Source organism: Coregonus lavaretus (genome assembly GCF_964263955.1).
Source record: "Coregonus lavaretus genome assembly, chromosome: 14".
NCBI lineage: Eukaryota > Metazoa > Chordata > Actinopteri > Salmoniformes > Salmonidae > Coregonus > Coregonus lavaretus.
The window spans coordinates 29,040,656-29,066,967 of record NC_140001.1 but is presented as its reverse complement, the minus strand read 5'-3'; the positions used below and the strand labels follow the sequence as shown (position 1 = coordinate 29,066,967).

General features: G+C 40.1%; 1 protein-coding gene across 1 annotated transcript in view; it reads right to left on the bottom strand.

The window, feature by feature from the left end:
- Positions 1 to 25,327, bottom strand: part of LOC311141102 (sodium- and chloride-dependent GABA transporter ine) — a gene marked incomplete at its 3' end in the record, with an annotated part of 61,080 nt that extends 35,753 nt beyond the window's left edge. The window contains exons 1-2 of the mRNA XM_084176369.1: positions 24,565 to 25,327; positions 17,081 to 17,215 (exon numbers count right to left, since the gene is read on the bottom strand). Coding sequence (XP_084032495.1) covers positions 17,081 to 17,215; positions 24,565 to 24,820 — 391 coding nt within the window. The 5' untranslated portion in view covers positions 24,821 to 25,327. The remainder of the gene's footprint in view (positions 1 to 17,080; positions 17,216 to 24,564) is intronic.
- Positions 25,328 to 26,312: the final 985 nt, after the last annotated feature.

The following is a 26,312-nucleotide window of genomic DNA, read 5'->3' as shown; positions in this document are numbered from 1 at the left end:
TGAATGCTAGTGTTCTGTAGATCCACACATTCCACAGTCAAAAATAGTGCAATCTTCCAGACTACCAGAGTCAGAGGCCATTTGGTGTTCAAGGGCATTTGGATTTAACCAATCAGAATTATTCAGTATGATTTGAAACATATTCAACTCTCTAAATAGTGAGAGTTTTATTATCTAACAGTGTCCCTACTGGACTGCGGAACGAGATCCAGGCAGAAAGTTTTAAATCTTTAACTTAGATGGAAAGCAGTGCCCTGCAGTTGACACTAGAAATAGAACATACTTTGCTCTCATCTCTCATGTGATAAGTAAAACACTGAGGACTTTGAAGGGATTTGTTTGGAGCTACTGATCCTATAAGCTAATTTGATATGTCAAAAATGAATTTGTTTCAGGGTTTTTTTCTGATACAAATGTTGTGAATTTGTGGATATCAAGAACACATGCTGAATCACCCATATTTGATTCCAAATTAATATTAGAATTGGCTACTGTTATACGTTCAGAATGTACTCCATTTCACTCCTTCAGTAATTTAACGTGTCAGCTCTTAGCCCCCACTGTATCGGAGTAGATCAAAACAACTCTTCCAGAAAAGTATGGGCTAAAGAATTTGAGAAATTAATTCAGGCACTACAATGTAAATTGTACAAGGTCTCAGCCATCAACAAAGCATCTGAAATCATTTGGTTTTGTGACAGATGTTTTATTTAATGAAATCACACTCAATACAATACACATCATTGATTAAACAAGCAGGCACAGGCGGTTCTCAGGATAATGTGTGTTCCTATTACCATAGTCCAGCAAAATGAGGGGGGCATGTCCAGGGGTAATCAAATTAGGTAATTAAATGAGATTATCAAGTGGTTTCAACCATAATTGTAAACATCCGGTTTGTGGGGGACTGATTTGGGGGGTTGGTAATTAGGTTTAGTTATGTTAATTAAGACTCTATAAATTAGGGTGAATTAGGTTTGTGTGTGATTGATGTCTGTTTATATCATATGATGTAATGTCAGGTAGAACATGACCCGGGAGTCTTGATTTATGACCGCAGATGTGAAATCTGTGATTAGAGACTATTTCTATAGAAGGGTGTTTGCACTTACAAGAAGATTATCTTACACATATTAACACATGTAACATGTAAAATATTATTAGAATAAATGTGTAAGATCATTGAAGGTCTCTTGCACATATGAATAATTAATTCATTAATATTAATATAATTATATCCACTGATACTACAGACAACAGTTTTCAAGAAGTTACATTGGTGACGGAAAATGTCAGATACGCAAAGACCTACATCATCACATCTTTCCCATTGTGGTCAGTGAAGCTTATGTTAGGAACTCAGTCCTGCCAGTGACCAATTGACAGGTCTTAATCCTACAGGGCTCCCTGTTAACCTACAAGTGAATAGACCACTTATCCCAACAGAGGTGGGGTGAAAAGTTGGAGAAATTGGTATAGGGGAGGTTGGGGTACTTTTCTGAACGGTCTTTTCACTCACGGGATACAGTAGCTCACCCCGAGAAGGGTTAAATCTGCATAAACATTGTGGATTCGCTGTTACCTTAAGACAAGACAGGCCCTCTCTAGACCCCTTTGTAAATAAGGGGTGGTGTGTCTGGACTTCTAGCTGTAGCCTGGTTGTGAGTCTGGGTGGTAGATGTAAATGGGGAGAAAGGGGGTGACATGTTCAAGTGGATGTTGTCGGATGGTACTAATGTTGATAACCTCAAAGTCTGGGTTCACATAGAATTGATTAATAATGTTACCTCAAAATGTAAAATGCATAAGGGTATGTTTACACACAAATACCTGTAAGTACTATGAACATATTACATTAAAAAATATTATTAGATCAGATTTAAGGTCACAAAGGATCTCTCTCACACAACTATATCCACCATACATCTGTTTTCTTGAATTAAGGATTATTTTACATCCCATACACTAATTCTAGTAATTTAAATACAGTTTACAGTAGCTTGGTGGTAGTTGAACTAAATTCAAATCTTGATAGTGTTTTCAGTAGTTAATTACTTTTCCCCCCATGTATCGGTGTAGATAACAACTGAAACTACACACTACTTTTTTTGTTGCTAAAATAAAATGTGTGAAGTAGGAATTAAATGTCCTTTATCTTTCGGCATCAGAGCTGCCTAATTTTCATTTGAGTCCATATTGAACTGTTCTTGCTATTTGTAGTCTAAGACATTTCAGATTTAGATGATAATTTATCACAAAGTAGTTTGGATGTAGTGAACAACTTTTTCAAACTGACTTTAGTTAAGTCAATTACATTTTCTTAAGGTTAGCTTTAGTGTAGCTTAACTTCTTCCAGTGTGAAGAAATTGGTAGTTTGGTAAACTATATATTTTCAGAGTAGCTTCCCCGAACACTGACTATATACAGTATACAGTGCATTCGGAAAGTATTCAGACCCCTTCCCTTTTTCACATTTTGTTACATTACAGCCTTATTCTAAAATGGATTAAATTACTTTTTCCCATCATCAATATACACACACAATACCCCATAATGACAAAGTGAAATCAGTTTAGAAACTTTTGCTAATTTATACGTAAAAAAAAAACTGAAATACATTATTGACATTAGTATTCAGACCCTTTGCTATGAGACTCAAATTTGAGCTCAGGTGCATCCTGTTTCCATTGATCATCCTTGAGATGTTTTTAAAACTTGATTGGAGTCCACATGTGGTAAATTCAATTGATTGGACATGATTTGGAAAGGCACACACCTGTCTATATAAGGTCCCACAGTTGAGCAGGCCATGAGGTCGAAGGAATTGTCCGTAGAGCTCTGAGACAGGATTGTGTCGAGGCACAGATCCGGGGAAGGGTACCAAAACATTTCTGCAGCATTGAAGGTCCCCAAGAACACAGTGGCCTCCATCATTCTTAAATGGAAGAAGTTTGGAACCACCTATACTCGTCCTAGAGCTGGCCGCCCGGTCAAACTGAGCAATCGGGGGAGAAGGGCCTTGATCAGGGTGGTGACAAAGAACCCGATTGTCACTCTGACAGAGCTCCAGAGTTCCTCTTGGGAGATGGGAGAACCTTCCAGAAGGACAACCATCCCTGCAGCACTCCACCAATCAGGATTTTATGGTAGAGTGGCCAGACGGAAGCCACTCCTCAGTAAAAGGCACATGACAGCCCACTTGGAGTTTTCCAAAAGGCACCTAAAGGACTCTCAGACCAAGAGAAACAAGATTCTCTGGTCTTATGAAACCAAGACTGAACTCTTTGGCCTGAATGCCAAGCGTCACGTCTGGAGGTGAAGCATGGTGGTGGCAGCATCATGCTGTGGGGATGTTTTTCAGCGGCGGGGACTGGGAGACTAGTCAGGATCGAGGGAAAGATGAACGGAACAAAAGTACAGAGAGATCCTTGATGAAAACCTGCTCCAGAGCGCTCAGGACCTCAGACTGGGGCGAAGGTTCACCTTCCAACAGGACAATGACCCTAAGCACACAGCCAAGACAACGCAGGAGTGGCTTCGGGACAAGTCTCTGAATGTCCTTGAGTGGCCCAGTCAGAGCCCGGACTTGAACCCGATCGAACATCTCTGGAGAGACCTGCCACTGTGTTCTATATATATGCAGAGATATATCTGTAACTCCCCATGTACTCTCCTAAGATTGTACTTTTCTATACCATGTATCATATGACCGTGTACAAAAAACACTTACATATTCGTTTAGTTCCAGTCAAAACAGCTCATAAAAAGTATATTAGTGCTATGAACACTTGGTAATTCCTATAATATCCTCCAATATTCTATATGTGCAACTTTATATGGTATTTGGGTTGCTATAAAATTTGGTCTGAAGTAACGTTGAGGATTTGAGCATGCTTTTTGAAGTATCTTGCCATTGGCCCTACCACTCCCATTGTTTCACTAGCAGTGATGCTAATGCTGGCTGAGGGTAAGTAAATATAGAAAACTAAGCCATATTTTTGGTCATTGTCTCTCGGAATCAATGGATGAATCACTTTGTTAATAAAATTAAGTTTATTCAAAATGTTGGTGTACCACCCCTTTAAATGGCAGTAGTTTTTACCACATAAATATGACAAAAGTTATATTTATTTCAAAATTCAAAAAACTAAATAATAAAGAGTTTACAACTTCTTATAAGTTTAGAATCACTGTCTCTGGTGAATATTGAGAATTGGTTCTCTCTGAAGTTAATCTGATTGTTCAATATTAACATAAAAATTGACATAAAAATGTAAGATAACATTATGAAGTATGGTATTACAATGTTCAACTGCATTATTTCGAAGTATGGTTTAGGAAAATAGCACAACGTTTGATTTCTTATTTAGTATTTTAAAAGAATGCCAGTTAACCGTCTGAACATAGTTAGTATTGGGGTTAGTTTTGTAAAAGCAATACAATGAAGTAACGTGTTCATTATGTCAAATCCATTTCTTTAGAAAAAATCATAACCGCTTAGCCTCAGGGTGTTGTGTAGATATGGGATTTTGATTGTAGCATGTGTTCAGGGCTCTTAATTAAAAAAATTCATTGGTAACACTGGTGCTCTCAACTTTAAAAAGTCAGGAGCACAACATACAATTTAGGAGCACCTGAAAATCAGATTTTTTTTTTGGCTCAGACACACCAATAGCATTTGCTGGCCGAGTATACTTAGCACCTATGAACAGAGTGCCGGGCCATAATTTGTGAACCGAGTGCGCACCGATTATACATGTAGAATAGCGTGAAAATAAGTATTTGGACAAATTCACTTTTATTGTATTACATTTTGTCAAAAGTTTAGTATTTGGGCCTATATTCCTAACACGCAATGACTACATTGTGACTCTACAAACTTGTTGGATGCATTTGTAGTTTGTTTTGGTTATGTAAGTGAAGCTAAAACTTTTAATTTGGTTCTAAACTTCAGCATTTTGGATTAAACGTTTTATGAGGCGACAATACAGAATGTCACCTTTTATTTGAGGGTATTTTCATACATATCGATTTTACAGTTTAGAAATGAATAGACATTATGTACTTTAGATAGATCCCCATTTGAAAATGTCATAAGTATTTGGACAAATTCACTTATAGTGTATTACATTGTAGCCAAAAGTTTAGTATTTCGGCCCCATGTTCCTGACACGCAATGACTACATCAAGCTTGTGACTTTACAAACATGTTGGATGTATTTGCAGTTTGTTTTGAAAACAGAAAGCGAGTTGTTATTGGCAAAGAGGTTACAGAAGTCTAGTGTCATACATTGCTTACCCACACTTTGATGTTACAACTCAATGATATAATGGTTCTCAATGTCTGGACATGTTTACAATCCATATAGTGTGAACAGTGGTTTCCAAAACGTTATTAGCAAATATAATTTTAATCCCACCTATTTCAAATTCCCCCACCTGTTCACAAATCTTTGACATTCATGAACCTTCACTCTTTAACATCACCTTCAAAAACTAAATTGTTATTCTCAATGTCTATTGTTATTCTCAATGGCTTAGCTGGCTAGATAGACATTTAAAAAATACAATGTTTTGGGGTTTATTCCAAATCTACTTGCGATACGTGGTAGTACATTAACAAGGTAATATACAACTTAAATACTAAAATTATCAAACATTTTCACAATGTACAAATAAAATGAACCCTCATACTACCAACATATGTCACATACATGGATTACCAACTGGGGTCATTTCGACCCCAAGAAGAAACTATTGGAAAAAGCAACAATCACAGTAAACTATCAACTTAATTCTTATCAAAACATCATTAGACGTAAATAATAAATATCTGAAATAAAAAACAAAACAGACTGTTATTTTAGCAAAACTACAGTTAATGTGCATATTCTGTAAAACAAAAATATACATTTTCCCTTAAATATTGTGCAGCTTTTTTCCAAAGTGCAATCCACTGTTACAGGAGGGGGTCGCAGTTCCGGATCGACCCACTAGGTGTCATCCTCCGACAACCTTAGGCACTTCCTCACTCACAGTCGAGACTAATCATCTTCCTATTGGTGTCCCCTGTGTATTTATGCCCTCACTTCCCTGTGTTCCCTTGCTCAATTTTCTCTGCTAGTTTCACTATGCCAAGCAGTACTAATCAGTGTCTGATCACGGGACGTATGGACAGGTACGTGAGAAGTGTTCTCCCTGTATATTTATTATTTCAGTCATAGTTAGTATTTCGTTTTTATTTTATTTATTTTTTTACATTTTTTGTCATTTAGCAGATGCTCTTATCCAGAGCGACTTACAGTTAGTGAGTGCATACATTTTTTAATTTTTTAATTTTTTCATACTTGCGCCCCGTGGGAATCGAACCCACAACCCTGGCGTTGCAAACGCCATGCTCTACCAACTGAGATACATCCCTGCCGGCCATTCCCTCCCCTACCCTGGACGACGCTGGGCCAATTGTGCGCCGCCTGTTTTTGGGGTCTTATTTGCTCCGCCTTTCTTTTTTGTGTAAAGTCCGTTATTTTGGACCATCAGTAAAGTTCCTTGTTTCACCATCTCTGCCTACTGCCTACTGTCTAACCTGCACCTCACACCAACCCTTACAGAAAACTGAGCCACTATGGACCCAGCGGAGGCAGCACAGTATCATAGCGCATTGGAAACGCAAGGAGCCATGCTGAACCAGCACGACCGCAGCCTGCAGCAGATCACGAGAATCTCCGCCAGCTGACGATCGCCGTGCAGAGCCGGGTGGACATCCGACCAGCACCGGTATCCGGCGGAGCGGAAGCCGCGTCTCCAGTCTCGCCTGCGACATCGCGGGAACCCCGCCTACCACCTCCGGAGAGGTACGACGGACGTCCAGAGGGCTGCAGGGAATTCCTCACCCAGTGTTCCCTGATATTCAGCCTACAACCCTCCTCATTCCCGACGGAGCAGGGCGGCCTACATTATCACTCTGTTGACGGGTTGGGCCCTTTCCTGGGCTACCGCGGAGTGGGAGAGCCAAACTCCGGCGTGCTCCGATTGCTACCTATTCACCCGGGAGCTACGCAAGGTGTTGCCGCCCTGCTCGTCCTTTACGCTCAGGGTTTATCATAGGGGATGAAGGACAAACTCTCCTTCAGGGAGCTGCCTGGGCGACTGGACGGCCTCGTTGACCTCTCGGTGCGGGTAGACAATCAGCGTCGTGAAAGGGCGCACAACAGAGGCATGACGCAAGGCGCGCCTCCGTGTCCCCCTATCAGCCCGGAGGCTTTCCCCCGATTCAGGGAGGAGACGCCTCAGGAGGAGGCTATGCAGCTGGGTGCGGCGCACTTGTCCAGGATGGAGAGGCAGAGGCATCTGCGCCAGGGACGTTGCCTGTACTGCGGCCAGACAGGTCACCACTGCGAATCATGCCCGGAGAAGCCGGGAAACGGGAGGGCTCGCTAGTATCGGGAGGGGTGCAAGCGAGCCGGAACCGAAACCCCAACTCCAGACACTCCCAGACTTTTTTTCCCCGTAAGGGTTCAGTGGGATCCCTCTCTGAGCCGGTTCCGGTGATGGGCCTGGACGGCTGGTGGTTGGGGTCGGGCTTCATCACCCGGCGCACTGTTCCCGTGCGTGTCCGGGTGGCGGGGGGGCTATGGGAGGACATCCAGTTTTTCATTGTGGACTCTCCGGAGTGTCCCCACCGGAGAGAGGGATGATCCCATTGTCCCCAACGCCATGATTGCTGCCCCAGTTTCGTGGGGAATCGATAGGCTGGTCAGATCGGGGAGGACGTACGTACCAAAGCGTCTGAGATTGGAGTTCCTGCGTAAGAGGTTCTGGTGACCATCTGCTGAGGGGGATACGCGCGCCTTCGTGGCTGCTTGCCCGGTGTGCGTGCGCACAAAGAGCTCACGTCAGCCTGCGGCAGGGCTGCTCCGACCCCTGCCTATCCCCAAGCGCCCCTGGTCCCACATCTCGCTGGACTTCATTTCCGCCCTACCCCCCTCTGATGGATACACAGTCATCCTGGTCGTTGTGAACCGGTTCTCGAAGGCTGCCCACTTCATTCCCCTTCCCAAACTCCCGTCGGCCCGGGAGACGGCTAAGTTGGTGGTGCAGCATGTTTTCCGGGTCCATGGCCTGCCCCAAGATGTGGTGTCGGATCGGGGCCCTCAGTTCGCCTCCAGGTTCTGGAAGGCGTTCGCCACCTGCCTCGGCGCCTCCGTCAACTTGTCTTCCGGCATCCATCCCCAGTCGAACGGGCAGATGGAGCGCGTCAACCAGGATCTGGAGGGGGTGCTGAGGTGCTACGCCTCCAGCAAACCAGCTACGAGGGGGGTGGATGATGTATGGACAGGTACGTGAGAAGTGTTCTCCCTGTTGATTTATTATTTCAGTCATAGTTAGTATTTCGTATTTTTGGCTGTCTGCCTGTTTTTTGGAGTCTTATTTGTTCCGCCTTTATTTTTCGTGTAAAGTCCGTTATTTTGTGTCCTGGCTTCGGGACCATCAGTAAAGTTCCTTGTTTCATAAGAGCGTCTGCTAAATAACTAAAATGTAAATCTCTGCCTACTGTCTAACCTGCACCGCACCTGGGTCACACCTCACACCAACCCTTACAATCCACATTAGTACTAAAAAGCTGATTTACCATCATTTGATTGAAGTATTATTTAGTTTTTAGAATTTTGAAGTAAATATTAACTGTCATATTTATGTGGTAAAACCAACTAGTTTGCTTTATTTACTTACCCTCAGTCAGCATTAGTATTGCTGCTAGTGAAACAATGGGAGTTGTAGGGCCAATGGTAGAGTAGAATGCTTCAAAAAGCATGCTCAAATCCTCAATGTCACTTTAGACCAAATGTTATAGCAACCCAAATACCATATCAAGTTGCACATATAGAATATTGGAGGATATTATAGGAATTCTGGTATTTATATAACATTTCCCGGTAAAATAACTATTTTTCTGAGAATATACACCACTATGTGTACATTCAAAGGGTAGCGTTTCTCTGTATTACAGTTCTACCAATTATTCATAGTACTAACAGACTTTAATTAGCTGTTTTTACTGGAACTAGACGTATATGTAAGAATTTCGATTTAGTACACGGTCATATGATACATAGTATAGAAAAGTACAATCTTAGGAGAGTGCATGGGGAGCTACAGTTGAAGTCGGAAGTTTACATACACCTTAGCCAAATACATTTAAACTCAGTTTTTCACAATTCCCTGTCTTAGGTCAGTTAGGATCATCACTTTATTTTAAGAATGTGAAATGTCAGAATAATTGTAGAGAGAATGATTTATTTCAGCTTTTATTCCTTTCATCACATTCCCAGTGGGTCAGAAGTTTACATACACTCAATTAGTATTTGGTAGCATTGCCTTTAAATTGTTTAACTTGGGTCAAACGTAACGATGGTCATTATGGCCAAATAGTTATATTTTTGTTTCATCAGACCAGAGGACATTTCTCCAAAAAGTACAATATTTGTCCCCATGTGCAGTTGCAAACCGTAGTCTGGCTTTTTTATGGCGGTTTTGGAGCAGTGGCTACTTCCTTGCTGAGTGGCCTTTCAGGTTATGTCGATATAGGACTTGTTTTACTGTGGATATAGATACTTTTGTACCTGTTTCCTCCAGCATCTTCACAAGGTCCTTTGCTGTTGTTCTGGGATTGATTTGCACTTTTCGCACCAAAGTACGTTCATATCTAGGAGACAGAACGCGTCTCCTTCCTGAGTGGTATGACGGATGCGTGGTCCCATGGTGTTTATACTTGCGTACTATTGTTTGTACAGATGAACGTGGTACCTTCAGGCATTTTTTAATTGCTCCCAAGGATGAACCAGACTTGTGGAGGTCTACAATGTATTCTCTGAGGTCTTGGCTGATTTCTTTTGATTTTCCCATGATGTCAAGCAAAGAAGCACTGAGTTTAAAGGTAGGCCTTGAAATGCATCCACAGGTACACCTCCAATTGACTCAAATGATGTCAATTAGCCTATCAAAAGCTTCTAAATCCATGACATCATTTTCTGGAATTTTCCAAGCTGTTTAAAAGGCACAGTCAACTTAGTGTATGTAAACTTCTGACTCACTGGAATTGTGATACAGTGAATTATAAGTGAAATAATCTGTCTGTAAACAATTGTTGTAAAGATTACTTGTGTCATGCACAAAGTAGATGTCCTAACCGACTTGCCAAAACTATATTTTGTTAACAAGAAATTTGTGGAGTGGTTGAAAAACAAGTTTTAATGACTCCAACCTAAGTGTATGTAAACTTCAACTGTATGATCTGTCTATCTGGTCAAAATCACCGATAAAGGTCCCCCTCCGGTGGTACGTATAACTTAATATGTCTCCAGAGAAACCTAGATTCAAATAAAGGTCCTATTTATCAAATTATTATAGGCATAATTATGTTTTTGGTTGGTGTTAAAATGACCCCAAAAGGACTTGAATTTGTTTTTGTCCACATTGATACAGAAACACTAAACAATGATTTATATTTGTTAAGAACGAGTTGATTGGCAAAGTCATGACACATTTGAAGAATTTAATAAACTACCTTTGGACTATGATAAAACAAATATGCCTCTGGGGACAAAATGAACCAAGTCGGTAGTATGAGGGTTAAACAGAATAGCCTAACTTCATATGTGCAATAAAAAAAAATATATATATATATTTTTTTTTATTTAACCTTTATTTAACCAGGTAAGCCAGTTGAGAACAAGTTCTCATTTACAACTGCGACCTGGCCAAGATAAAGCAAGGCCAAGATATCACATGAGCAACAACAGTATGTGCGAAGATTTTAATTTACTTGTGATGGGGATGGAAAATCTATATCGCTATGTAACTTTTTTTTGTTGATACAATGTGTATATCATATCAGTTTTATAAATAACAGTTTCATAAGTAACATTTCATCTGTGTTCCTTTTCTGTTAACTTCCGAGGCTCTGTGAAGTACAGACAACTGCTTGTTGATTGCCCAATGGGCTAAGTGTGAATACACTGGGTCCTAAATATACCCAACCAGTTTGAATACAATTTGGGGGCCCATTAGATTTTAGTCATTTAGCTGACGCTCTTATCCAGAGCGACTTACAGTTAGTGAATACATTTTTTTTTTTTTTATACTGGCCCCCCGTGGGAATCGAACCCACAACCCTGGCGTTGCAAACGCCATGCTCTATCAACTGAGCTACATCCCTGCCGGCCATTCCCTCCCCTACCCTGGACGACGCTGGGCCAATTGTGCGCCGCCCATGAGTCTCCCGGTCGCGGCCGGCTGCGACAGAGCCTGGATTCGAACCAGGATCTCTAGTGGCACAGTTAGCACTGCGATGCAGTGCCTTAGACCACTGCGCCACTCAGGCCCATCAACCATCAGCAAACAATTAGGTACGTATGCTAAATTGAGAGCCTTTGAGAAGGTCTGTAAGAGAGTCATGTAATATACTGTATATAGTCAGTGTTAGGAGAAAACTACTCTGAAAATATAGTTTACCAAACTACCAACGGGGGTGATCTACTGTATCCCGTGTGTAGGTCTTTGAACATCAGACATTTTCCATCCCATTTTACATTTTAGTCATTTAGCAGACACTCTTATCCAGAGCGACTTACAGTTAGTGAGTGCATAAATGTTTCATACTTGCCCCCCGTGGGAATCAAACCCACAACCCTGGCGTCGCAAACGCCATGCTCTACCAACTGAGCTACACAGGGCCAATGTAACTTCTTGAAAACTGTTGTCAGCAGCATCAGTGGATATAATTATATTAATATGTGCAAGATATCTTCAATGATCTTACAAATTTAATCTAATAATATTTTTTAAATGTTATATATGTTAATATGTGTAACAATCTTTTTGTGAGTACAAATATCCTTCTATAGAAATCAGTCCCTAATCCCAGATTTGACATCTGTGGTCATAAATCACAACTCCCGGGTCAAGTTCTACCTGACATTATGTCATATGATATAAACAGACATTAATCACAGACAACACACACACAAACCTAATTCATTCTAACTTATAGAGTCTTAATTAACATAATTACCAACCTCCCAAATATGTCCCCATGGGTGAAACCACTTGGTTCTCCCATTTAATTACCTAATTTGATTACCTCTGGACACGCCCCCCTCATAAATCATGGCGGAAGTCCCACCCCTCATCAATCAACGAGGTGTGAAAGATATTTTGACAGAAGCCACCCTACAATAACTACTATGAACATAAAAACACCACTTCAATGATCTGCCATGAAGCAAGTAAGAAATATGGAAAACAAGGCACCTGTAATGCCCATTCATAACAGTTTATGTCAGCTCATAAAAACATGATTATAATTACACATTCAGAGATTAGGTTGGATAACATAATGCTGGATGTGTCAAGGTAACAGAATAATGTAATTTGTCTCAAACCTGCATGAACAATTCAGAATGATCAGAAAAGGTACCATGACATTTCAGGCATAGCAAAATTCTATCATGACAAATAGTTTAAAGTGAAGTGGAACTACAGTATAATCTGAAAATGTTGTGCTAAATTATTATTCACTGTTAATAAACAATTTGTGGCTGGTCTTATTTGTTTGTACATTGTCACCCTAAACAGCAAACTGCTTTCAAGTGGTCCTTCGTGCAACATGTTTAAACCACTTAACCCTCTAAGAAGAAAACCACTGCATTGTTGTTACTTCTTTTGACATTGTTCTAATAATTGATGATACTGATGCCAATGCCATAAAATGTACTGTTGATATATCAAACATTAACTTGCATTCCAACTTCTTGACCTGAATTTAAGGACAACCCACTGGGCACACCACATCATTTCAAAGTGGATAATTGGGTAATACAGTGGGGGAAAAAAGTATTTAGTCAGCCACCAATTGTGCAAGTTCTCCCACTTAAAAAGATGAGAGAGGCCTGTAATTTTCATCATAGGTACACGTCAACTATGACAGACAAAATGAGGATTTTTTCCCCCAGAAAATCACATTGTAGGATGATTAATGAATTTATTTGCAAATTATGGTGGAAAATAAGTATTTGGTCAATAACAAAAGTTTCTCAATACTTTGTTATATACCCTTTGTTGGCAATGACACAGGTCAAACGTTTTCTGTAAGTCTTCACAAGGTTTTCACACACTGTTGCTGGTATTTTGGCCCATTCCTCCATGCAGATCTCCTCTAGAGCAGTGATGTTTTGGGGCTGTCGCTGGGCAACACGGACTTTCAACTCCCTCCAAAGATTTTCTATGGGGTTGAGATCTGGAGACTGGCTAGGCCATTCCAGGACCTTGAAATGCTTCTTACGAAGCCACTCCTTCGTTGCCCGGGCGGTGTGTTTGGGATCATTGTCATGCTGAAAGACCAAGCCACGTTTCATCTTCAATGCCCTTGCTGATGGAAGGAGGTTTTCACTCAAAATCTCACGATACATGGCCCCATTCATTCTTTCCTTTACACGGATCAGTCATTGGAGTGTGACTGAGGTTGTGGACAGGTGTCTTTTATACTGATAACAAGTTCAAACAGGTGCCATTAATACAGGTAACGAGTGGAGGACAGAGGAGCCTCTTAAAGAAGAAGTTACAGGTCTGTGAGAGCCAGAAATCTTGCTTGTTTGTAGGTGACCAAATACTTATTTTCCACCATAATTTGCAAATAAATTCATAAAAAATCCTACAATGTGATTTTCTGGATTTTTTTTCCTCAATTTCTCTGTCATAGTTGACGTGTACCTATGATGAAAATTACAGGCCTCTCTCATCTTTTTAAGTGGGAGAACTTGCACAATTGGTGGCTGACTAAATACTTTTTTCCCCCCACTGTATTTGGTTGAGACGTTGATAAATGAGATTACAACCTATATTAACCCACTCAAAAAGACAGCCAAAAGTTAGTTGAATTTCCAATGTGTTATCACTATGCTTTCAACCATCTAAGACGCACAACCAATTTCCAATGGAAAAACTATGTCAGATTTTGTGTTTAGTTGTCACCCAACTATCTATCAATGCGCTTTCAACCATTTAAAAAGCACAACAAGGTTCAACTGGGAATACAACGTAAGATATTTTGTTTATTTATACAACAGATTAATGTGTTATCTAATAGCAGAACCAAATTATCTGGATCGCAGTTGAGATTACATTAAAAGTACATGGTGCATCTCCCCAGACCTAAAACAATCTATGCATGCTATGTTGAAGCCGGCCGCGACCGGGAGACTCATGGGCGGCGCACAATTGGCCCAGCGTCGTCCAGGGTAGGGGAGGGAATGGCCGGCAGGGATGTAGCTCAGTTGATAGAGCATGGCGTTTGCAACGCCAGGGTTGTGGGTTCGATTCCCACGGGGGGCCAGTATAAAAAAAATATGTATTCACTAACTGTAAGTCGCTCTGGATAAGAGCGTCTGCTAAATGACTAAAATGTAAATGTAAAATGTAACATGTACGCTTTATATGATTACATAAGAAGAAATGTATAGTTACAGTAAACTCAAAATGTGGCCATGGATGTGTTACTAATTTTAAGGTTGAGTGTTACATTAAGATAGCCTTAACTTTAGGCTATTTACTGTATTACAAAAACAATATTGAATTGTGTTTGGTTGACAACACAAACAAATATTAACATTTAATGGAGTCACTGGCTTAATCCCATTTTTTAACTTGTATATTTGGTTGAGTTGGAGATGTGAATTTAACATATAATTTCTTAACTTGTCGATAAGCTAATAGGCTATTTATTGGGTTTGGTCGTCAATGCAACCAAATATCAACATTTGAAGGAGATTTATCTTCTGCTTGGATAGTTCCATCTGTGCCACTGATTTAGTCTGGCTTTAATTCCAGTTAGTCTACAAATGAATAACTGATATGTTGGATTCACGTCAACCAAAAATCAAAGTTAAAAAAATAGGACTAAATCTAAATCAAACTTTAAATGCACTTTAAACAAATAAAGTTTGATGTATTTTAGTCCGATTTTTTAACATTGATGTTTGGTTGAGCTGGAGACATGAATTCCATTTTGTCTACAAATTAATAATTAATACATTCGATTCAAGGCAGACTGTCAGAGGCACAGATGGAACTTTGATTTTTGGGGTCACTGGCCTACATACAATACCTCATATGTGGAGATTTCACAACAATCATTCTCAAAATAGCACATTGGTAATAGTCAGTGAAAAATATCATGGCTGGGCCTTGTTAAAACCCGGATGTGAGACCAGAGAGTAGCTGTAAACAAATCAATTCTCCAGTAGGAGGTGCTACCCAGCCTATAGTTTTTTTTTGATAGCGGATATAACGTTGAAGATTTGACATTGTTTTAAAGGTACAAATTCAACATATTTTATACAAGGTTTGTCTTTGTAGAAACTTGACTACAATGATGACATAATCCTGTGGTTAAAATTTCACCCTCAAAATAGTTAATTACTTTTTTCAAATCCAATGTATTTTCCATGTGGATTACACGTCACAATACATTGACAAATTACATCGAAACAACGTTGATTCAACCAGTTTGTGCCCAGTGGGCAGGTTCATTCTATGTTTTTTAACCTGTGTACTTGGATTCCTGTTTATCAACACGTCACCTTATAATACCAAACCAAACTGGGCATAAATACACACACACACACGACAGGTTTCCTTTTTAACTAATTAGGCCCACATCATAGGATCACGCCTTTCACTGTGAAGTGAAGCCAAAATGGGCAAACATCGTGTCAGTGTACTATTTAACTGGATGGAAAGAAGACTGGCCAACAGTTAATTGTCACGGATAAAACATTTGGAAATCTCACAAATGTGAATTTTACTCTGTATTACTAAGCATTTGCACCTGTTCTTTTCAGAGGGGCCTGAAACATAAAACAAAGAACCTGAGGTTAAGAGAAGGAATATGATTTTATGAATGAAAAGTATCAGCTCCTTTACTTTTTATTATTATTCACTACAGAACATAACAGATGCAAACCATGCTAATCTAACCAAAATAAACTTTAAAGAATTACTCGATACAATCCATCACAATTCTCTGCACGTTAGCAACACAGCCCTTAGTTTGTCTATAAGGATGGGTCTGTTACATATTACTATGTACATTATTGGTAATGTTTAATTTCTAGTGGCATAAATAATATTTTCAGATCAACATTAACACAAAATAAAACGTATAACATATGATGACGTGTGATAAACCTCCATAACAATTTACAACAATGATTTTGGCTTTGTCCATACTAATAAAGACGTTTTTAAATAGTTCATTTAAAAATAATCCATCATACACTATGTGTACTGGATAGTTTATGTATGACTCATAAAGTGTTACCCATGAACAGTAGGTATGAAACTGAACTTGTGACAGATGACCTGAAATACTGTGAACAAGCACACCTTTTAAGAAACATCTTATTTCTAAAGGACTATGTTTGTACAAGGGCCATTCCTTTTATAACTTGTAGCACATGGGCAGGAGTCTCTAACATGTGGGAAGGAGCCCTTAAATGAAAGCTAAACAGGGTACACCTTGTTTTTGAAAAAAAGTTATTTAGTGAAGAACTCTTGAGGGTGAAAGTAATGGTGTGTAATTATTGCATGGGTGGTATAGTGTAAATACTTATGAGTGGCAGTTAATTGCATAAATCTTTCTATTATTTTATTCTGTGAACACTTAGTATAAACCCAATCGGCTATTCATGTGTAAAGTCTAAATATTTGATAACATGTCAACAAAGATGTAGCCTATTGTTTAAAGCCAATTTCGAGTCAAATTACATTGTCGAGTAACACCGGAACCTGATAACAGACAGTTTATTAAACCCTTCCCCTTTTGAACAAAGTAGCAACCTAAGCCTCCACGTGTTAATCCCTTTACCTGTGCCAAGTAGGCCTACTGTACATATGCACTCATTAAATCATCATTGCCTCTTTGCTGGACTGTTCCAGGTTGACTAAAACCAACAGAAAATGGTGGATAAAGGCTAAACATGTGTGAGGCCTTGGGAACCATAGGCCTGTGGATATCACTCACCTTTGAACAAGGGGCAGATTTTGGCTAGAGCATGCACTGGTCCCAGACGGGTGTACTGCCCAATAGCAAACTCCATGAAGAGCAGGGGGATGCCACACAGAAACAGCATGAGAAAGTAAGGAATGAGAAAGGCACCTAAACGAAGGGAGATATGGAGCCAAATAGATTAGTAACACAAGGAGTTTTCAAAATTAAACTTAAACTTGTTTTATTTGCAGTTTCTCTGGACCCCCGCAAGGTCGGAGTTTGTTAAGCCTAACATTTCACAAAGCTATACACGGTGTCGCACATTGCTGGCTGGTGGCAATAATGTACGTTGGAAATTCAAACTTTGCGGAATGTAAAATAAATGTTTGATGCAACAACATACTAATCGGCTACCAACAGATGTTTTTTATATATATAAAACTGTCCTGTATATGCTACCTTAACCTGCATGACATGAGCTGTCCTCGCACTCTCTCCCAGCTTGGATAGAAAGTTGTTGTGCGTAAAACCAGTCTATTAATGCCAAATAATACAGTCAGTCCACCCTCAAAACACTAGCTTCCTGGGGATTGTTTCATTCTGCAGTGTACTATCTATAGCTATATATGGTAGTTAGCTGCTATTTATACACTTTTTTATATAAAAATGACATCACATTGCCAAACAATGAGGAAAAAAAAGTAGTCGGCTTGAGGATAAATTCATTTGTTGAACTCAGCGGATTTTGTCTGGCTAATAGCCTAGACAAATGGGCTGCAATATTCAAGGTAAATTCAATTAAATCAAATTATATCCAACATGAGAGACTCCCCTGGTCTCCTGAAGTCCTCCTTTTTTGTGTGCAAATGTTTTCACTACGGCCTGTAGGTCCATTGTGCTGCACACAACTTAAACTTAGTCATGAATAATGCATGCCAAGATACTGTGCATTTGGAAAGTATTAAGATCCCTTCCCTTTTCGTAACTTTACAGCCTTATTCTAAAATAGATTAAATGATTGTTTTCCCTCAATCTACACACAATACCCCATAATGACAAAGTGAAAACAGGTTTAGAAGTTTTTGCAAATGTATAAAAAAAACACACACTGAAATACCTTATTTACATAAGTATACAGACCCTTTGCTATGAGATTTGGAAAGGCACACACCTGTCTATATAAGGTCCCACAGTTAAGTGCATATCAGAGCAAAAACCAAGCCATGAGGTAGAAGGAATTGTCCGTAGAGCTCGGAGACAGGATTGTAGTGAGGCACAGATCTGGGGAAGGGTACCAAAACATTTCTGCAGCATTGAAGGTCCCCAAGAACACAGTGGCCTCCATCATTCTTAAATGGAAGAAGTTTGGAACCACCAAGATTCTTCCTAGAGCTGGCCGCCTGGCCAAACTGAGCAATCGGGGGAGAACGGCCTTGGTCAGGGAGGTGACAGAGCTCTAGAGTTCCTCTGTGGAGATGGGAGAAACTTCCAGAAGGACAACCATCTCTGCAGCCCTCCACCAATCAGGCCTTTATGGTAGAGTGGCCGGACGGAAGCCACTCCTCACTAAAAAAGGCACATGACAGCCCGCTTGGAGTTTGCCAAAAGGCACCTAAAGGACTCTGACCATGAGAAACAAAATTCTCTGGTCTGACGAAACCAAGATTGAACTCTTTGGCCTGAATGCCAAGTGTCACGTCTGGAGGAAACCTGGCACCATCCTTACGGTGAAGCATGGTGGTGGTAGCATCATGCTGTGGGGATGTTTTTCAGTTGCAGGGACTGTGAGACTAGTCAGGATCGAGGGAAAGATGAACGGAGCAAAGTACAGAGAGACGACCTCAGACTGGGGCGAAGGTTCTCCTTCCAACAGGACAACGACCCTAAGCACACAGCCAAGACAACGCAGGAGTGGCTTCGGGACAAGTCTCTGAATGTCCTTGAGAGCCCCAGCCAGAGCCCGGACTTGAACCCGATCGAACATCTCTGGAGAGACCTGAAAATAGCTGTGCAGCGACGCTCCCCATCCAATCTGACAGAGCTTGAGAGGATCTGCAGAGAAGATGGGAGAAACTCCCCAAATACAGGTGTGCCAAGCTTGTAGCGTCATACCCAAGAAGGCTAGAGGCTGTAAATTGCTGCCAAAGGTGCTTCAACAAAGTTCTGAGTAAAGAGTCTGAATACTTACACTACCATTCAAAAGTTTGGGGTCACTTAGAAATGACATTAAAATAACATCAAATTGATCAGAAATACAGTGTAGACATTGTTAATGTTGTAAATGGCTATTGTAGCTGGAAACGGCAGATTTTTAATGGAATATCTACATAGGCGTACAGAGGCCCATTATCAGCAACCATCAGTCCTGTGTTCCAATGGCACGTTGTGTTTGCTAATCCAAGTTTATCATTTTAAAAGGCTAATTGATCATTAGAAAACCCTTTTGCAATTATGTTAGCACAGCTGAAAACTGTTGTGCTGATTAAAGAAGCAATAAAACTGGCCTTCTTGAGACTAGTTGAGTATCTGGAGAATCAGCAAGATAATTTTATTTTGCTTTTCTTTCGAAAACAAGGACATTTCTAAGTGACCCCAAACTTTTGAACGGTAGTGTATGTAAATGTGATATTTCCGTTTTTTATTTTTAATACATTTGCAAACATTTCTAAAAACCAGTTTTTGCTTTGTCATTATGGGGTACTGTGAGTAGATTGATGAAGGGGAAAAAACAATGTAATCCATTTTAGAATAAGGCTGTAACGTAACAAAATGTGGAAGAAGTCAAGGTGTCTGAATACTTTCTGAATGCACTGTATACCAGAGATAACGGACTGTTGATATTGCAACCACACAACTCAAACACCAGTTCACCAGTATGAACAAAATCGCAAACCACTTTTTTTTGTTCAAGCCCTCAAGACCAGTTGTCCGCTAAAGATGAGAATCAGTTTGCATCTGACAATTTATTGGCTGTCCAGTATCCAGACGACCTGTCCCCAGAGCTTCGTATATAGTTCATCTCTTTCCGTAATGTGCTGAAGCCGGTAATTAAGGAGTGAGAGGCTCAATTAAAGATGGTGCAGAACTGCTGTACTTGAAGCACCAATCTTATGCCCAGTTTCCCTGATGTTGCAACGGCAATCAAGCTGTTTTTACCTTCCCTGTAGCTGTTGCTTCTGCGGAGAGATCGTTTTCTAAACTAAAACTCATCAATAACTAGTTAAGAAGCATTAGGCTCTCGGTCTGATATGTGCTTTTGAACACCTGAGTAAGCTCCACTCATTGCACTTGTGCCGTCGTAGCCCTGACCACAGCATTTGTTCACTGATAGCCCCTTATACTTTCAATCAGTTTAATTTTGTATTTTTCAAGGCCTGAGGCCCAAGAAACAAACACTTAACTTCCATGTACAGTATCAGTCAAAGGTTTGGACACACCTACTCATTCAAGGGTTTTTCTTTATTTTTAACTATTTTTTACATTGTAGAATAATAGTGAAGACATCAAAACTATGAAATGACATATATGGAATCATCTAGTAACCAAAAAAGTTTTTAAACAAATCAAAATATATTTTAGATTTTAGATTCTTCAAAGTAGCCACCCTTTGCCTTGATGACAGCTTTACACACTCTTGGCATTCTCTCAACCAGCTTCACCTGGGATGCTTTTCCAACAGTCTTGAAGGAGTTCCCACATATCTAAGCACTTGTTGGCTGCTTTTCCTTCACTCTGCAGTCCAACTCATCCCAAACCATCTCAATTGGGTTGAGGTCGGGGGATTGCGGAGGCCAGGTCATCTGATGCAGCACTCCATCACGCTCCTTCTTGGTCAAATAGAGGTGGCGGTATGTTGGGTCACTGTCCTGTTGAAAAACAAAATGATTGTCCCACTAAGCCCAAACCAGATGAGACGGCGTATCGCTGCAGAATGCTGTGGTTACCATGCTGGTTAAGTGTGCCTTGAATTCAAAATAAATCACTGACAGTGTCACTAGCAAAGCACCCCCACACCATCACACCTCCTCCTCCATGCTTCACGGTGGGAACTACACATGCAGAGATCATCCGTTCACCTACACTGCGTCTCACAAAAGACACAGCGGTTGGAACCAAAAATCTCTAATTTGGACTCCAGACCAAAGGACAGATTTCCACCAGTCTAATGTCCATTGCTCGTGTTTCTTGGCCCAAGCAAGTCTCTTCTTCTTATTGGTGTCCTTTTGTAGTGGTTTCTTTGCAGCAATTCGACCATGAAGGCCTGATTCACGCAGTCTCCTCTGAACAGTTGATGTTGAGATGTGTCTGTTACTTTAACTCTGGGAAGCATTTATTTGGGCTGCAATTTCTGAGGCTGGTAACTCTAATGAACTTATCCTCTACAGCAGAGGTAACTCTGGGTCTTCCTTTCCTGTGGCGGTCCTCATGAGAGCCAGTTTCATCGGAGCTTGATGGTTTTTGCAACTGCACTTGAAGAAACTTTCAAAGTTCTTGAAATTGTCACAACACAACTGATTGGCTCAAACGCATTAAGAAAGAAAGAAATTCCACAAATTAACTTTTAACAAGGTACACCTGTTAATTAAAATGCATTCCAGGTGACTACCTCATGAATCTGGTTGAGAGAATGCCAATAGTGTGCAAAGCTGTCATCAAGGCAAAGGGTGGCTACTTTGAAGAATCTCAAATATAACATATATTTTGATTTGTTTAACACTTTTTTGGTTACTACATGATTCCATATGTGTTATTTCATAGTTTTGATGTCTTCACTATTATTCTACAATGTAAAAAATAGACATCGATGACAACCGCATGGGCCCCCAGAGCTCGTGGGCCCTCCGGCTTGCAGGCGCTGCTGGGGGTGTCCTGTACAGCAGTGCCATGGATCTGTTCAACAAGTGCTAGTTAGAAAAGTGACCCAATAGTAGTGATGGGGGAAGGGGAGAGTCGATATAGTTATATATCGCAATATTATGTTTGGATGATATAATATTGATATTTGACTCCAATTATCGATTTTTGTTTTTGCTACTGTAGGTAGCGTTAGCTGGCGCTAGTCTGCTATACTTGTGCCAAAACTCTGGTATTTTTCATCCTATAGCTTGTTCTCCATTTTATTTTTAAATAGTGAGCCAACATTTTTTCAGCACTTATTTCCCTGACTGATCTCATGCTCTCGTCTTTCTGCTGCAGATATATAGTGAACAATGTGTTTGGAACATCAAGTCGCAATATCAAATCTCAATACATATAGAATCGTGAAAATCCCAATACATAATCATACCTGCACCTAAGTATCGTGATAATATCGTATCGTGAGGTCCCTGGCAATTCCCAGCCCTACCCAGTAGTGATCATTGGTTTAGAGAAGACATAAAGGACCAGGTTAGAAAGCACATCAGATTAGAGTAAAAACTTAAGAGCATTGACAAATGTACACCTGTTTATTTTCTAGCACTCAAATACATGAAACGATGAACTCTCAATGTTGGTTCAATTCAATTGAAACTCGACCCATGCAGTGCACCATCACCAACCATTGTCTACTACTACCACTAACACAGCATCTCTGTTTACAGAGCTGACCCACCCTCCTTCAGTAACTGGATAGAGGTCTGGACTGCTAGCCCAGGAAACAGTCATATATGGTAATTACCATGACAGCTAGCTTAACACCAAGGAGGATGAATAGGCAACACATGGTGTGTCTTACTAAAATAAAACCAAGACAGACAGTCTTACTTCCCTAAACTTGGACTAGAAATGTCCTTCAGTATACTTGTTTTAAGCTCTCGGGTGAGGGAATGAGTTACAGGCCCCTCATTGTAGTTGTCACAGACAGGATCTGAATCCTGGTCCCTCACAGGAGAAACATACATCTTGACCATTAGACCAAGAGGCAATTCCCCCTCAAGAGCATAAGTCCAATTTATGTCCGCTACATAAATTTGAGATGTGAATGAATGCCAGATGAATGTAGTGCCTTCTAAGTGCCTGAGCAAACCAGTGTGATGGTATCTGTCAAGTTAGCACATTTCTGTTATACAGTGAGGTCCGTGGCAAAGCAGGAGAGGAAGTAAACTAGTAACGAGGAAATACAACAGAACACATAATCATCAGTGTCTGTTGTTTGGGAAGGTCTTTGATGTTTTGCTGAGTCATTCTACACATGCCTAGATCTCAGCTAGATCTCAACTGTGCCAGATGTAAGCCAAGGCAATACAGTCATGATGATGATGCAACATTAAAGGCCCAGTGCAGTCAAAAACGTGATTTTCCTATGTTTTATATATATTTCCACCTATGTGGTTTGAATAATACTGTGAAAATGATAATAATATCATTATAGTGTAAGAGCTGTTCTAAAAGACTGCCTGAAATGTCAACCTGTTTTGGTGGGATGGAGTTTTGGCCTGCCTCTGGCAGTTCATTCGTTAATATACCAATAAGAACAAGAGTTCCAAACCTCTGCCAATAACAGCTAGTTTTCAGTTTTCCCCTCCCCACTCAGACCACTCCCAGACAGTCCTAGCAAAATTCTTGCTTGTGAAATTGCCCTTTGCTAAGAAGCTATGTTTCTTTTTTACAATTTTAATTAAAAAATAAATCACAGTAAGGTACTTCATTGTTGCCCATAAATGATTTGATATTGAGATTTGTTTTAAACTGCTCCATTGGGCCTTTAAACAAATCATGCAAAACCTGTGGCTCCTGGCTCCTTCAAGAAGTCCAATTCATATTCATAACATCTTAACGTTAATCTCAACCTGAAAGTCTTACTTTGAGGTGTATTTCAGAGGATTGGGCAGACAGAATCATTGAGTTCCACTTGGATTTCAACTTTTTATTAAAAACAGTATCCATATGGCTTAGTTTAGCTCAATCCTATTCTATAAAGGCATGCAAGTAAGATTAAATCAGCAAGTAAGAAAAACGTCATACATCTTCATCTAGAAACAAACATCCAACATCAATTAACACATTATCTTTATTCTGAAAGCAACCCTGTTATTGCATTGTGAAAACATTTCTCTGTTTTTAATTAGTGAGGCTATTGTTCAACCAAAAGGCACATACATCACAAGTGGCTCATAAAGTTTATGTAGGCTACATCACAGGTGGCTCATAACTGGCGGCAGGTAGCCTAGCTGTTAGAGTGTTGGTCCAGTAACCGAAAGGTCACTGGTTTGAATACCCGAGCCTACAAAGTGAAAAGTCTGTTGATGTGCCCTTGAGCAAGGCACTTAATCCTAATTTGCTGCAGGGGTTCTATACTACTATGGCTGACCCTGTAAAACAACACATTTCACTGCACCTATCCTGTGTATGTTGCAATAAAACTTTTTTTGTTGTTGTTGCATACAGAATTGCAAACTTCATGTGACCATGCTCAGCTGAAGAGAATGTATGACATGTGCCAAATATGGTTCAATAATTAGACTGGTTTCTAAATTAAACAAACCGAAAAAATATTCCTGCATTCTGCTTTAATACTTCCACATACACATGCTTACCTCCACCGCTCCTGTAGCAGAGGTATGGAAAGCGCCACACGTTCCCAAGTCCCACCGCGTACCCCACCGACGCGAGGACGAACTCAAGGCGGCGACCCCAGGTGGCTCTTTCTGCTTTCGCGTGCTCCACTTTCTTTGGTAACATAGCATCTACGTATAAGGGTGCTTTCAGAGCAATATCAGTCTCCTCTTTGAAGACCCCATGGCGAATGGATAGTTTGGTGGTGGATGATGTCTTTTCGGACCCCACTTCCATTTTAAAGTGTAGTAGTCTAACTCTCACCAATAATTTCAATTACGTTTTTATGGGCTATTATGCCACTTACTAACATATAATATTAGTCGAATTTACACATTAATTAATAAGCTAAATGTGACAAGACATAACCTTTATATCAGAATAAATCAGTAGGATAATACTGAATATTATGAACAAAGCCTATAGCAGGAAATGTATAATAGGCGCACGACTAAAATGTCTAAGCCAAATAGGCTACAGACAATCCCGACAACTAAATTTCCTTATGAAACACAATGATATTGCTAGTACTAGCTTTAGCCTTCGACGTGTGCTATCTTACTGTAGGCATCAGGTGACACCTCATTCGATGACTGCCTGACATATCACAACTAATGCCCTGATTTACTCTCAATTCACATGCAGGATAATATGCACTAAACTCACGGTAACCCACCCGTTCTTATTACACCTCAGCGAACCCACCGCAACATAGACCTAGAAATTGTAATTCAACCTGCTTATGTACCATCAGGGTTACACCCCAAAAAATAATCGTGAACCCGCCCACACGTGCCGTAGTTTCCTAGCGATGCCCTCGTTGTGGGGTTTCCACTAGTTATCACAGCCACAAAGTAAAAATTAACGGTTAGCAGTGTGGTTAAAATTAGGGTTAAAATTTGGTCTGAGTCGAGCGTGAGTGTGATGCAATTATGTATATAATCCCTGGATTGCTGATGCTATGTATTGGCCATTGACAGGCTTTGAAGCGTCCCCCTAGTAGGCGCAGTCCTCCATAAGAATGAATGAAATTCTACAGTATTTAAATTAAATGTTTCATGTACAAAATTACATGTATTTCTTTCTTTTTGGGGGGGGGAGGGACAGTAACATTAGTAGTTTGTAATTATACTTTAGGGAAAATGTTTTTATATATGTTTTCATGTTTAATTTGTATGTTTAGTTCACATATTATAATTTAGAAGTATGCATTTCTATAGCTTCCAAAATATGTTTTACATTGGTGAGTGAGTGCCAAGATGGAGGCGCGGGGGCTTCAACACAGCGCCCCCTATCAGTCATCAAGTATATATAAATCATTAGCATGATCTGATGAAGCCCTGCCCCTCATCCAACGTCACAGTCTTAAAGGCTGCTTTCACACAGGCAGCCCAATTTTTTTCACTAAATGGTATTTTAACAAATCAGATCAGCTCTGAAAAAGCACTGACCTGAAAAGATATTTTGTGTTTGGTCAAAAGACCAATTAGTGGAAACAATATATCAGAATTGGGCTGCCTGTGTAAACACTCAACTCAAACCTTTTCAGTGGATTATGTCTCATTATCGCTTGACTTGTAAAGGATTTAGAAAATATTCTTGATAATTTTATTTCGAGGAACAAGCCTCACTATCTAAGGAAATCCATTATCAGTAATACCCAGGAACAAAGAGATCTTGAGGTTTTAGATTTCAATATATGGTGAAATTGAAAAGAGTGGGACATCAT